Genomic DNA, 12785 nt, shown 5'->3' with positions numbered 1-12785 from the left:
GGGTGGACAGAAAGGTCACGTGGGATGTTGAAGGACAGCATTTAAGGGGAGTGATTGGCCCCACTGGCTGGCATCTATTAGACGACGGAGAGGAGGAGGGAGGAGGGGAGGAAGGTGAAGGAGGAAAGGAGGGGAGGCATGACAGATTATCGAGTGTTTCCTCATGTCCGGCACCATCCTGTGCGTTCTGTATAACATCGCATTCCTTCTCACCCGACACGCAGGGGCAGGCACAATTAACCTTCTGTTGTAGATGAGCAAAGAGCTGCCCTGGGAGATCAGGTACTTTGCCCATGTCACAGACTACTGAGAGCAACATAACTGGAATCTGCACTTGGGGAACATTCCAGCAGAATGAGCTCAGACAGTGGCATTTTATCTAGGTTCGTCTTGTCTAGGATACAGGAAAGATCAGAAGGGCTGGAAATCCCAGGAAGGAGAGACCCAGCTGGAGACTGCTGCAGGAGTCTGGGTGGGAGGCTAGGAGACCTGGGCGAAAAGGATTTCAAAGGAGAAAGCTGTGCTGGGGTCCACGTGATGTTCAGGAAAAGGGTGGTGGTGGGGAGTCTGGTTTCTATCTTGAGGACTTGGAGAGGAGTTGGGATCATTAACTGGATCCAGTTTACAAGAATGTGAGTGATCTTTATTCACCTAATTGTGTTTGGGTCTTTGGGCAGGTTGTTTATTAGTCCCCCTGAGCCTTGGTTTCTTCATCTGTGAAATGGGAGTAGAAGTAGGACATCTTACAGGAATTTGAGAGGATCTGTTGTTGTTTAGTTGCTCAATCGCGTCTGACTCTGTGACCCCACGGACTGCGGCATGCCAGGCTTCCCTGTCCTTCACCATCTCTTGGAGTTTGATCAAACTCATGTCCATTGAGTCGGTGATGCCATCCCAGCATCTCATCTTCTGTCACCCTCTTCTCCTCTTGCCCTCAATCTTTCCCAGTGTCAAGATCTTTTCTAATGAGTTGGCCCGTAGTATCAGGTGGCCAAAGTGTTGGAGCTTCAGCTTCACCATCAGTCCATCCAATGAATAGATTTCCTTTAGCATTGACTGATTTGATCTTGCAGTCCAAGGGACTCTCAAGAGTCTTCTGCAGCACCACAGTTTGAAAGCATCAGTTTTTCGGTGCTCAGCCTTCTTTATGGTCCAACACATACATTCGTACATGACTACTGGAAAAACCATAGCTTTGACTAGACGGACCTTTATCCCCAGTGACATCTCTGCTTCTTAATACACTTGTCTAGGTTTGTCATAGCTTTTCATCCAAGGAGCAAGCATCTTCTAATTTCATGGCTGCAGTCACCATCCACAGTGATTTTAGAGCCCAAGAAAATAAAATCTGTCACTGTTTCCATTGAGAGGATTGAAGCCCATGTCTATAAATAGTTTGGAAGGACTTGAAGTCAGAATAGGGCTTTAAGAAGTGTTACTTTTTAGAGATCACCTTCAAAATTGCTGATTTGGGGGGACATTTGCATCTGCCTGCAATGCAGGAGACCTGGGTTTGATCTCTGGGTCAGGAAGATCCCCTGGAGAAGGAAATGGCAACCCACTCCAGTACTCTTGCCTGGAAAATCCCATGGACAGAGGAGCCTGGCGGGCTACAGTCTCTGGGGTCGCAAAGAGTCGGACATGATTGAGCGACTTTACTTACTTACTTATTGCTTCCAAAACATTCTAGTTTGACAAGGAAGAGATGGGCTTCCTTGTTTCTCCTCTGCTTGGTTAAAGTAGCCCTTCTCCATGTGGATCTGCAGTTCCAGCATGTTGAACACCAAGTCCTGGGTGGGGGGGATTGCCTTCTTCCCTCATTACCCTCCCTCAGATGAAAGTGTTAGTTGCTCAGTGGTGTCCTACTCTTTACGACCCCAGGGACTGTAGCTAGCCATGCTCCTCTGTCCTTGGAATTCTCCGGGCAAGAATACTGGAGTGGGTTGCCATTTCCTTCTCCAAGGGATCGTCCCGACCCAGGGATTGAACCCAGGTCTCCTGCATGGCAGGCAGATTCTTTACCCTCTGAGCCACCAGGGAAGCCCAGATGATGGTGGACAAATGACAGAGGCCTGCGGTGTCATTTCTTGAAAAGGAAGCAGTTTCCCTGGGCTCGTCAGCCCTGCTATCGGTCAGGTGCCTCCAGCTCTGCAGACGCCCTTTCCTCTGGACTTTTCCCCAAGAGGCTGCGGTAACTCCCAGATACGAATGCCAGGGGAGGGCTGTACCGTTTTGCCTCCTGGCTGAGGATCTGTTTGCTTTTGCAATTAAGAAAATGACTTCAGTTGTTAATTTTCACTTGGAATAGATACAGGAGGCATTAGGTTTTGGGGGCACACACACACACACAAAATCAGTACTTCTTTAAGGCCTATAGGGTTTGGCATAAAAATCACACTAATTGAGCCTTGTTAAAAAGTACCCTAAATTCCCTAATTGTTCTGGACTGTGCAGATTTAGAAGAAGAATGATGATTCTAATGACATTAATAGCCGCTTTTATTGGGTGCCCAGGAGACTCCTGTGTGTATCATCCAGAGATCCTCCGAGGCGTAGGGATTCTCATTCCTGGCTTTTAAATGGAGAAAATGAGGCTTGGGGAGAACAAATGGTTTGCCCGAGGCCACTCGATTAGTAAGGAGTGGGCCCCAAGTTCACACTGGCCCTCCCTGGCCCCACACCCGTTCTGGACTGCGTTGCCTCCGAGAGATCTCATGTTGCCCAAAACTGAAACTTCAAGGTGTCTGGCAAACAGGAAGAATCATATATACATTTTTTCAAATGTATAGATTATCAAAACCAGGAAGTTTCAGACTGATTTAAATTTTGCATTTTAAGTCAAACATCACGTTCAAGAGGCTTTGAGAAGACTTTGCTGCCCATGACCTGAGCGCTTCGTGTTCTGACCCCCTCTCACTTCCCTCCCTCTCCTTTTCCTCCTCTCTCCCCCACGCCTCCCTCCTCTGTCTCCCCTCCCCCCTCACCTTTTCTTTTGTTCCACTCCTGTTGAATGCCACTCTCCTTGGGTGATCTGTTAGTCATGAGACACTGTGAGCTTCTTTTCCTTTTTCTAATTTGTATTTCCAGTACATTAAATTTACTCATACATTCTAAAAATGTACAATTTTTCCTTTTTTTAACAAAGTATAATAAAACATAACCCCCCCCCAAAACATCAAAACTTGACATCTGCAATTCAAAATCAAACAAGAGGAATGTTTGTAATTACAAACATTTACATACAAATATTTACATACAAATGTACATACAAATGATTACAAAACTGTATCTTTTAAAAATATAAAGTTACATGCAATTTTGTAGAATTGTCATAAAAGAATGGCTCAAAAATGGGGGAATTTTCCTCCATTCCTAAGAAGAAATTGTGTCCCTTAGGAAGCTTGGAAGATTTGTGAGTACACAAGGTCTTCCATTTCAGCACCCTGTCTTTGCGAGCTTTTAAAAAGAATGAAGAGTTCATGGACGTTGGCCTTGAGAACAAAGTGGAAGGCGGGCCTGGGAGGCACTTTGTGAAGTGGACCAGGCTTCAGGTGCCTGGAGCCAGGGAAATCAGGCCTCTAGTGTTTCACACACGGAGTGTTTACCGTGGGCCTGGAACTTCGCCATGTCCTGTGGGACCCTCGGCTGAAGGAAGACGGGTCCCTGGCTCCAGACGCTGGCTGTGTGGATGGTTAGGGAGATCCTGGCACTTCCACCTGCCTCTGTGGGAGCAAGGAAAGACCTAGGAGGAGTATCTCCCAGCTGTTTCTCCTAGTGGCAGGTGGACATGGTGGGTTCCGGCTGGGCTCTAGGGGTGCACGTGCAGACACTGCACCCACATTTCTCTTTACCAGTGTCCCGAGCTCACGGTAGTCACCCTCACGCCCTCCTGGGGTTGAGTTTATAGCTCCCACCTTCCAGGAGAGGTGCTCAGCCACCCCTCGTGTCAGTCGTAAGACGGTGTGTGCGTGGGAACTGTGGACACGGAAGGGCTGCCTGTCCAGCTCTGAGGCGGGATCTCTGCCATTGGCCATGCAAGGTGGGTTTGATTACTGGGCCCCAAAATACCTGAGGCCATCGGGCTTCCTGCAGAGGACCCTGGAGGAGTTCGTGGGAGTGTGCAGGCGGGTCTTGGATCGGAGAGTCGGCTCCCATCCGGCTGGCTGCAGCTGTTCCTCTCTGGCTGTGTTGTCTCCAGCCCAACAGAGGAGAGTCCTGACCAGCCCTTTGACCACATTGTTCTTGGGGGAGCACTGTTCTTCGTGGCTGCCCATGGCCTCCCACATCAAACTGTCTTCTGATCCTCACCTCCTCAGATCAGCAACTCTTTAATTCAGCCTGGTGGGCTATAGTCCATGGGGTTGCAAAGAGTTGGGCACGACTGAGCAACTAAACAGCAAGTCCTCCCTGGGATGTTGGGAACACCGTCCATCATTACTCACTGATTTTCTCTGGATACCTAGGATGGAGTTGACCACATTAGCTGTTTGACCCCCGGATCCCTCCCGTGTTTCAACAGGGACAGGAACACTTTCCTGCACATGAGATGAAAATTCTATTCTTGCCTGGAGAACTCCATGGACAGAGAAACCAGGTGGGCTCTACTGTCCATGGGATCACAGAGAGTCAGACATGATCGAGCAAGTAACACTTTTCACTCTCATCTTCTTGGTTGAAAACCAGTTGTCAGAAAGGGGACAGAGTACTTCCAGTTTATTGCCTCTTCCTGTATCTTCCCTCCACCCTTGAACTGTTGTTTTTTAATAGTTAATTTGTTTTGGCTGCACTAGGCCTTCGTTGCTGTGGGCAGGCTTCCTCTGGGTGCAACGAGCGGGGGCTGCTGTTTGTTGTAGGGCACAGTCCCAGGTGCGTGGGCTTCAGCAGTTGCTCCTCATGGGCTCAGTAGTTGTAGCACACGAGCTGAGTTGCTCTGAAGCATGTGGGATCTTCCTGGACCAGGGATCGAACCCATGTCCCCCGCATTGGCAGGTGGATCCTCATCCATTGTCCGACCAGGGAAGTCCCCCCCAGTTGTTTTTTCATGACCTTTACATGGAGTAAGGAAAAATGCTTCCTTTCCAGAATGTGTTTACCCTTTAGGCCCTTATGGAATTTTCTAGAAAGAGGGTAGAGACCCTGAAGGTGGGGATTCAGGTGGCAGGTGCATGACCTGTTCTGGTGGGAGGGTCATCATCCGTTTGTCAGGTGGGGTGGGCAGCAGGCCCTCACAGGCCGTGGGAGCAGGAGTGACTTCAGTGGCAGGTGGGGGTGGCTGGTGCCCACGTGTCCATCCAGCCCACCCTTGGAAAGGTCTTTGGCCGGAAGCAAAAAGCACTGAAAGGAAATTTGACAAAATGCTCCTGTGCAAATTCTAAATGGAGTTAAGTGTGCAAAGAGTAAGTGGGAGCAGGTTCCGGCCTGAAGACCTGCTGACCTTTGTAGCGACATTTGAACCTTTACACCTAGGGCTGTGTGGTGGGAGGTGGGCCCAGGCCAGGACTCAGCAGAATTACCAACATCCTCCAGTGTTGCAGACAGGCTCCGGGGCAGACAAGATTTCTCAGAACATGTCAGAGGCACCACCAATGCTTTTCTTTTGAGAGTGACCATCATCGTAGGCACTCAGAAACGTTGCATTTCGAAGGGCGGACCTACGAATCTGGGTTATCCAAGTGCTTGGATCTTCACTGGAAACCAAAAGACACTCTGATCTCTCAAACTGCCTAATTGGATTTTATCAGAAATTTATATATACAAAAATTTCCCCGTAGGCTGAGAACTCTGCTGAGAAACCTTAGCCCAGAGTGTAATTAGCCTGAGAGAAAGATCAGCATCGGAAAATAAAACTGCATAGGATAAAGCGTCCTAATTATGGCAGTGGTGTCAGTTATTCACCCGCAATGCCTGTGTGTTTATCCCATCATCTCGTCTGGTAATGACCGTGACCAGGATGATACTCCCTCGGTGTTGCCCAGTAATGGGCGGTGGAGATGGCGTATCTTTGCCTTAATTTTTGCTGGCACATCCTGGCATTGAAGCACATTCAAGTAATAAAATCAGGAAGCAAGGCGTCCAAGTCACCCCCGCCATGTTCCCGTAACCCCCTCATTTACAACAAACCGAGACAGAGCAATTTAAGGTGAGGCAACACTGGATATGCAAATCCTCTTTTATGGGCAGTCGTGGCGACTGGCTGATTCTTCTAAAATGCCTGACAAAAAAAAAAAAAAAATGCCTGACAGCCTTCAGACCAGCACCCGAGCTGGGTCGAACAATTCTGTTTGAGGGTCACGTGGGTGGGAAATGTACAAAGGCGACTTTTGTCACTACCTTCTGGACTGTGGGCGTTGTGCCTTGCGGACCATCATTCCACCTTCCAGGTTCTGTGTTAATTCCCAGTTCCAGTTCTGGGAAGGAACCTGTTAAGAAGGTGACGTTTTTACCTGGCTGGATGACCCAGGCCATTTTTAGGTTTTAAAAGATGAGTTGCTCCTCCCTCCCTTTTTGTTTCTCCTTAAGAAGGAGCTACCAGGGTTCAGGAAAAGCTGAGAACAATTTTAAGGGAAAACACTGGCTTGAGTTTGAAACCATGAAAGAGACAGAGCAGTGAGGCAGAGAGACCCGTGCAGGGTAGCTGTTCTCCAGATGCCGCAGAAAGCAGCGGGTCCCAGGCACAGAGCTCTTGGCGAAAGCAAAGACGCCCTGGCTCCTCGGGGATCTTGCCCCATTCAGCATAGTTATAAGAGGATTCCAGAGGTTAGAGACACAAGAGAGAAGGAGAAACAAAATGGCCTGACTCTGCAGAACTCCTCAGGCTTGACTGAGCTTAATGTAACCACTATAAAAATAAGAGGTTTAGAAGCTGTTCAACAAGTCAGGACTGGCCAAACTACGCGCCTTTGTGTCCTTGAACTTTCATCTCCTCCTTCGCCCCCTTTTATGGCGTGACTCTGCCCAAACCTGCGGTGGTTAAGACAGCACCGTGATTTAGGAGGGGTCCCCAGCAACAAGCTGCTCGGAGTTTTATGTGACTGAGCTCTGCGCTGATACTTGCTCCAGGACACAGCTGAGAGGAGACTGGGCAGCCTTCAAAAGGGCCTGCTGTGGGTCCCCCCGGCAGGGTGTGGCCTCAGGCAGCCACAGGGCCATCTGCAGGGGTCCCAACTGTCACATCCCTAATCTGTCACAGACACCAGGCTGTTCAGTCGCTCAGTCGTGTCCGACTCTTTGCTACTCCAAGGACTGCAGCACGCCAGGCTTCCCTGTCCTTCACTATCTCCTAGAGTTTGCTCAAACTCATGTCCAATGAGTTGGTGATGCCATCCAACCATCTCATCCTCTGTCGTCCCCTTCTCCTCCTGCCTTCAATCTTTCCCAGCATCAGGGTCTTTTCCAATGAATTGGCTCTTTGCATCAGGTGGCCAAAGTATTGGAGCTTCAGCTTCAGCATCAGTCCTTCCAGTGACTATTCAGAGTTGATTTCCTTTAGGATGGACTGGCGGGATCTCCTTGCAGTCCAAGTCCAAGGGACTCTCAAACATCTTCTCTAGCATGACAGTTCGAAAGCTTCAATTCTTCAGTACTCAGCCTTCTTTTTGGTCCAACTCTCACATCCATACATGACTATTGGAAATACCAGGTGGACCTGCCCATAAATGCTAGAAGGGGGGAGGGAGAGCTGGAGGAGTTGGAGGGGGTGAAGCCAGTGCCCTGAGCTTAGGGGACTCTGAAGTCACTTATCTGAGTCTATTGGTGCCTCTTCATGTATATTAAGTTCACCCATTATCTTTACACTTATGCAACTGGATTTATCAGCTAGAAGTTCTTGCAAGAACCTTCTCATCAACAGATCATCCGTTGGGATGTGATTCAAACCATTCTGTCTTATGCATTAACCGTAACACTGGGCCAGTCTTATCTCTTGTCCAAGGTGGGGCTGAGGCCCTGGACTGCCAGCATTATGTTACCTTGGCAAACTTAAAAATTCAGATCTCTGGACCCCATACAATACCCACTGAATCTGACTCTATTCTTTTAAATGAATACTTTTGCTTCTTTTTTTTTTATTGGAGTAAAACATGCAGTAAAGGAAACAAACCTTAATTAAGACTGTCAAGGTGAGTATACCCACCATGTTGCCATAACCCAACTCAAGCTACAGAGTATTTCCACCACCCTAAGGGCTCTTTCCACCCTTTCCAGAAAATACCCAGCTGCCAAAGGCAGCTCTTCTTCTGACTCCCATCACCCAGTTTTCCTGTGTTTGAACTTCACCTATATTGGCCTCTCCTAAAGGACTCTCGAGTCTGGTTTCTTTCCCTCCACATTACGTGTGTGAGATTTATCCACATTGTGGTTTGTAGTAATAGCTGTTTTTTTTCCACTGTGGTGTGAGTGTGTGGTGTGGTGTGGGGTAGTATATGAGCATGCATGCTAAGTTGCTTCAGTTGTGTCTGACCCTTTGTGACTCTGTGGACTGTAGCCCACAAGGCTCTTTTGTCCATGGGATTCTCCAGACAGGGAGACTGGAGTGGGTTGCCGTGCCCTCCTCAGGGGATCTTCCCAACCCAGGGATCAAAGCCACATCTCTCACATCTCCTGCATTGGCAGGCAGGTTCTTTACCACTAGTGCCATCTGGGAAGCCCGTATATGAGTATGTGAGTGAGGTCATTCAGTCATATCTGACTCTCTGCGACCCCATGGACTGTAGCCCACCAGGCTCCTCCATCCATGGAATTTTCTAGGCAAGAGTACTGGAGTGGGCTGCCATATGAATATACTACCATTTATTTATTCATTCTACTCTTGGTGGTGTCTGAGTTGTTTCCACGTTTTGGCTATGACACTAAAGCTGCTAAGAATATTCATTAAGTGCTTTTTGTGGCCCTAACACTCATTTCTGTTGGGAGTGGAATTGCTCTGTCATAGCATAAATGCATGTTTATTTTGGATAAATAATTGCCAAACAGTTTTCCAGAGTGGTTGCACCAATTTGCACTCTCTCCAACAGTGGATGGGGAGTCTGCTGCTCCACATTCCTGTCCACACTTGATACTGTCTGAGCTTTTCATTTTAGCCATTCTGGTATGTGTGTCGTTGAATCTATTGTGGTTGTAACTTGCGTTGCCCTGTTGGCTAACGATGTTAAGAACCTTTTCACATGCTTGTTGGCCATCTGGGCTTCATCTTTGTGAAGAGGTTGATCGAGTCTTTTTTAAAACTGAGTTTGGGGTCTCTTATCAACTCTTCATTTGTAGGAACAGCTTGTTATGAACACCCTCTCGAGGTGACTTAAGAAGTTTACGCCAGAGAACCACCTCTGAAGAATTTCTTAAGATGTTCAATTTTCTTGAGGCATCTTTTTTCCTTTCTTCAATTCTCAAACCAGCAGTTGACTTTCTCCCTTTCTGTTATTCAGGTTATAGATTCAGTGCTTTCCTCTCAATTCCCTTTGGACTGCAGGTGGCATAAATGGACTTCCTGGCTTAAACATGGCTATTTCTGTCATCGGAGCCCGGCTGAGTCTCCTGGTCTTTCCGGCAGCATTTTGTTAGCGCTATAACCTTGTTGGGTGGAGAAAGATGGGAAGAGAAAGAAGAGTTTGGGAACTGCCCCAGGAGGACAAAGTCTACAGCTCCCCTCTCTTCTCTAACATCTGCCTTTCTTTTCTCCTGGAAGACCACAGAAGGGAGGATGTCTGCTCAGTGTTCTGTGTCTGCGTCTGGGTACATGTGTGTGGATGTGACCCACTCAGGTTATCAGGGAGACGTTGTTTCCACCTGGTTTCCTACTTGTCATATCAACTGAACAATCTGCCGTCTAAGTACAAATGCTCCCCAATGGAGGAGGGGACCTAAACATTTTACAGTGTCCCGGGGTCCTAGAACTCATAGGAACCAGCCCTCATTCCAGAGATGGAAACAGTAGAGAATGCTGGGGATCATGTCCCAGTGGGAGAGCCTGCTGATCTTTTTTTACAAATGGTCATCCTGGCAAGAGAGGTGTGTCTCTTCTAAAGAGGATCAAGAGATGGAGGGAGGGGAAGAGTATGTCTTTTTTTTTTTTGCCTTTAGTAATAAAGGGGGTCCCCCTGGCTGCTCTTTTCCCTCTGAGAACCGCTATTTAGAGGCCCCGAGTGGCAGGAAGTGGTGAGGAGGTGGAAGGAAGGCAGAAAGCTCAGCCAGTGTGTGTGTCCTCCCCACCCACACCTCCCAGTTGGAGGCTGGGGGAAGGGACCTCAGAAGGCTACTTATAGTATCATCACTGTTAACAAACATTCACCATGATTTTGTGTGCGTGCAGAGTCTGGCATTTGTAATTGTGAGACTGGTTCTGATGAAGATCTCCTCTTCCATTTGCAGGCAGGCTGTGATGGTGAGAGTATTGGAAATTGCCCATTTTCTCAGCGTCTCTTTATGATTCTCTGGCTAAAGGGCGTTATATTTAATGTGACAACAGTGGACTTGAAAAGGTAAGACCAGGTTTCTGCAGTATTGAAATAACTATTCTCAGTTCCCTATACACACAGGCACACAGAGAGACACCCAGGCAGACACATACAGACACACAGACATACAGACACAGGCACATACACAGACCCAAATACAGCCAAAGACACACACATACACACACTCAGACAGACACACAGAGACGGACACACACACACAGATGGAGACACACAGAGACAGACACACACAGAGGCACCCAGAGACACAGACACACAGGCGTGCACACCCACACAGAGATGGAGACACACACACAGACACACAGACACAGGCACATACACAGACCCAAATACAGACACAAACACACAGACACACACACATACACACACCCAGAGACACACAGAGACAGACACGCACAAAGGCACACAGAAACACAGACACACAGGCGTGCGCGCCCACACAGATGGAGACACAGACACACAGGCACATACACAGACCCAAATACAGACACAAACACACAGACACACAAAGAGAGACACGCACAGAGGCACACAGACACACAGGTGCACAGGTGTGCACACACACACAGATGGAGACACAGACATACAGACATACACATACACACACTCAGAGACACACAGAGACAGACACACACAGAGGCACCCAGAGACACAGACACACAGGCGTGCACGCACACACAGATGGAGACACAGACACACAGACAGAGGAACATACATAGACACAGGCACATACACAGACACAAACACACACACACACACAGACAGAGACACACAGAGACAGAAGCACACAGGTACACGCATGCACACTCCTAGGACCCATGGGCCCTGTCCCAGGCATGTCCACCCTGGGTCAGGACCCTGGTTTGGAGCGGGCGTACGTGGGCTACAAAGTCATTACAGGATGGGGTCAGAGGTAACCCGAAAGGAGTAGGAGGGGAACGGGGAGGAACCTGCCCACCTCATGATTGGTCAGCTGTGACCCTCTCTGGAGCCTGCCTGAGCCCCACTCCTGGCTGATAACACTGGGGAGGGTTAACTTTCAGCCCCGTCTCCAGATAAAGGAAAGTGTGGCCACACTTCCCTTGCCAGTAGGACAGTTTGTAAACTTCCAGTTGCCTTTGAAGTTCTCAAGGGTGGTTTCTCTTCCACTGGTGTGTGTATGTGTGTGGGGGGGGCATGGTTAAGCCTTGGCAATGATCCCAACCTTGGCACTGCCCTTCCCCCCTGCCCAGGAAACCCGTGGACCTGCAGAACTTGGCTCCCGGCACCAACCCACCTTTCATGACTTTTGATGGTGAAGTCAAGACAGATGTGAATAAGATCGAGGAGTTCTTAGAGGAGAAACTGGCTCCCCCAAGGTGGGCCTCGTCAAAACCAGTGTTGGCAACTCGGTTGTCACTTTTCCCTGTTCACAGACAGTTCAAAGCTCTGGTGCTGTGTGTTGGTTTTCTGCGGCCGTGGCGCTTACCTCCTGAGCTGTACCTGTGGGGTGCCACAGGAAACACAGCAAGATTAGAAACCCTGAGTCTAGGTGGCTGGGATTTCTCTACTCTGCCATTTGGCAATTAGGGTTTGATGGCAGGGAGTGGGCCGATGTCATGTGGGTGGCCCGTTTTGATGGCCCATTGGGAATGTGTGTTACATGCAACATCGCAGCAGGCTGGGCCTGCAAGGGAGCCTTCTAGTTCATCATCTTTATTTCAGTAGGGAGAGAACTGAGACCAGCAAGGCCAGAGGGCCCTCCATCCTAGGATGAGAACAGTCCATCCAGTGCTTTACTCCTGGCTGGTGTTGCTCCCAACTTTGTAGATGGAAATATTAGGAAAACATTTAAGGAGCAGTTTGCACAGAGAAAGGCATTTCTTCCCCTCCTGCTTTGTATTCGGACTCAAACATTGCTGATCTATGATATTCTCACTTTGAACTTTTCAAGGTACCCTAAGCTGGGAACCCAACACTCTGAATCTAACTCTGCCGGAAATGATGTGTTTGCCAAGTTCTCAGCATTTATAAAAAACACCAAGAAGGATGCAAATGAGAGTGAGTCCCTCCCATCTTCCTGTTTTCTGTTTTCTCCATGGACCTCTATTCCGCCTCTGGTGTGGCTTCTTATAAGATCTGGGGAATTCTGACTCACTGCACAGCGGGGAGGGACCTGGGTATAGAAATAAGGGAAAAATACCTCCCACCCTGAGCCTGCACATGGGTTTCAGGGACTGAGTGCTTTTCTAGAGATTGTCCAGAAAAGGACATTTTTAGGAGAAAATCATCACCATCAGTGATTCCTTGCTGTCCCATGGAATTCAGGGTGAATGAACCT

General features: G+C 48.6%; 1 protein-coding gene across 1 annotated transcript in view; it reads left to right on the top strand.

The window, feature by feature from the left end:
• CLIC6 (chloride intracellular channel 6) overlaps positions 1-12785 on the top strand; it is a 49007-nt gene that overhangs the window by 24656 nt on the left and 11566 nt on the right. The window contains exons 2-4 of the mRNA XM_061134028.1: positions 10362-10471; positions 11698-11823; positions 12399-12505. Of these exons, the coding sequence (XP_060990011.1) occupies positions 10362-10471; positions 11698-11823; positions 12399-12505 (343 nt within the window). The remainder of the gene's footprint in view (positions 1-10361; positions 10472-11697; positions 11824-12398; positions 12506-12785) is intronic.

This window comes from Dama dama, chromosome 31, assembly GCF_033118175.1.
Source record: "Dama dama isolate Ldn47 chromosome 31, ASM3311817v1, whole genome shotgun sequence".
Taxonomy (NCBI): Eukaryota; Metazoa; Chordata; class Mammalia; order Artiodactyla; family Cervidae; genus Dama; species Dama dama.
This window is presented reverse-complemented; position numbering and strand designations above follow the sequence as displayed.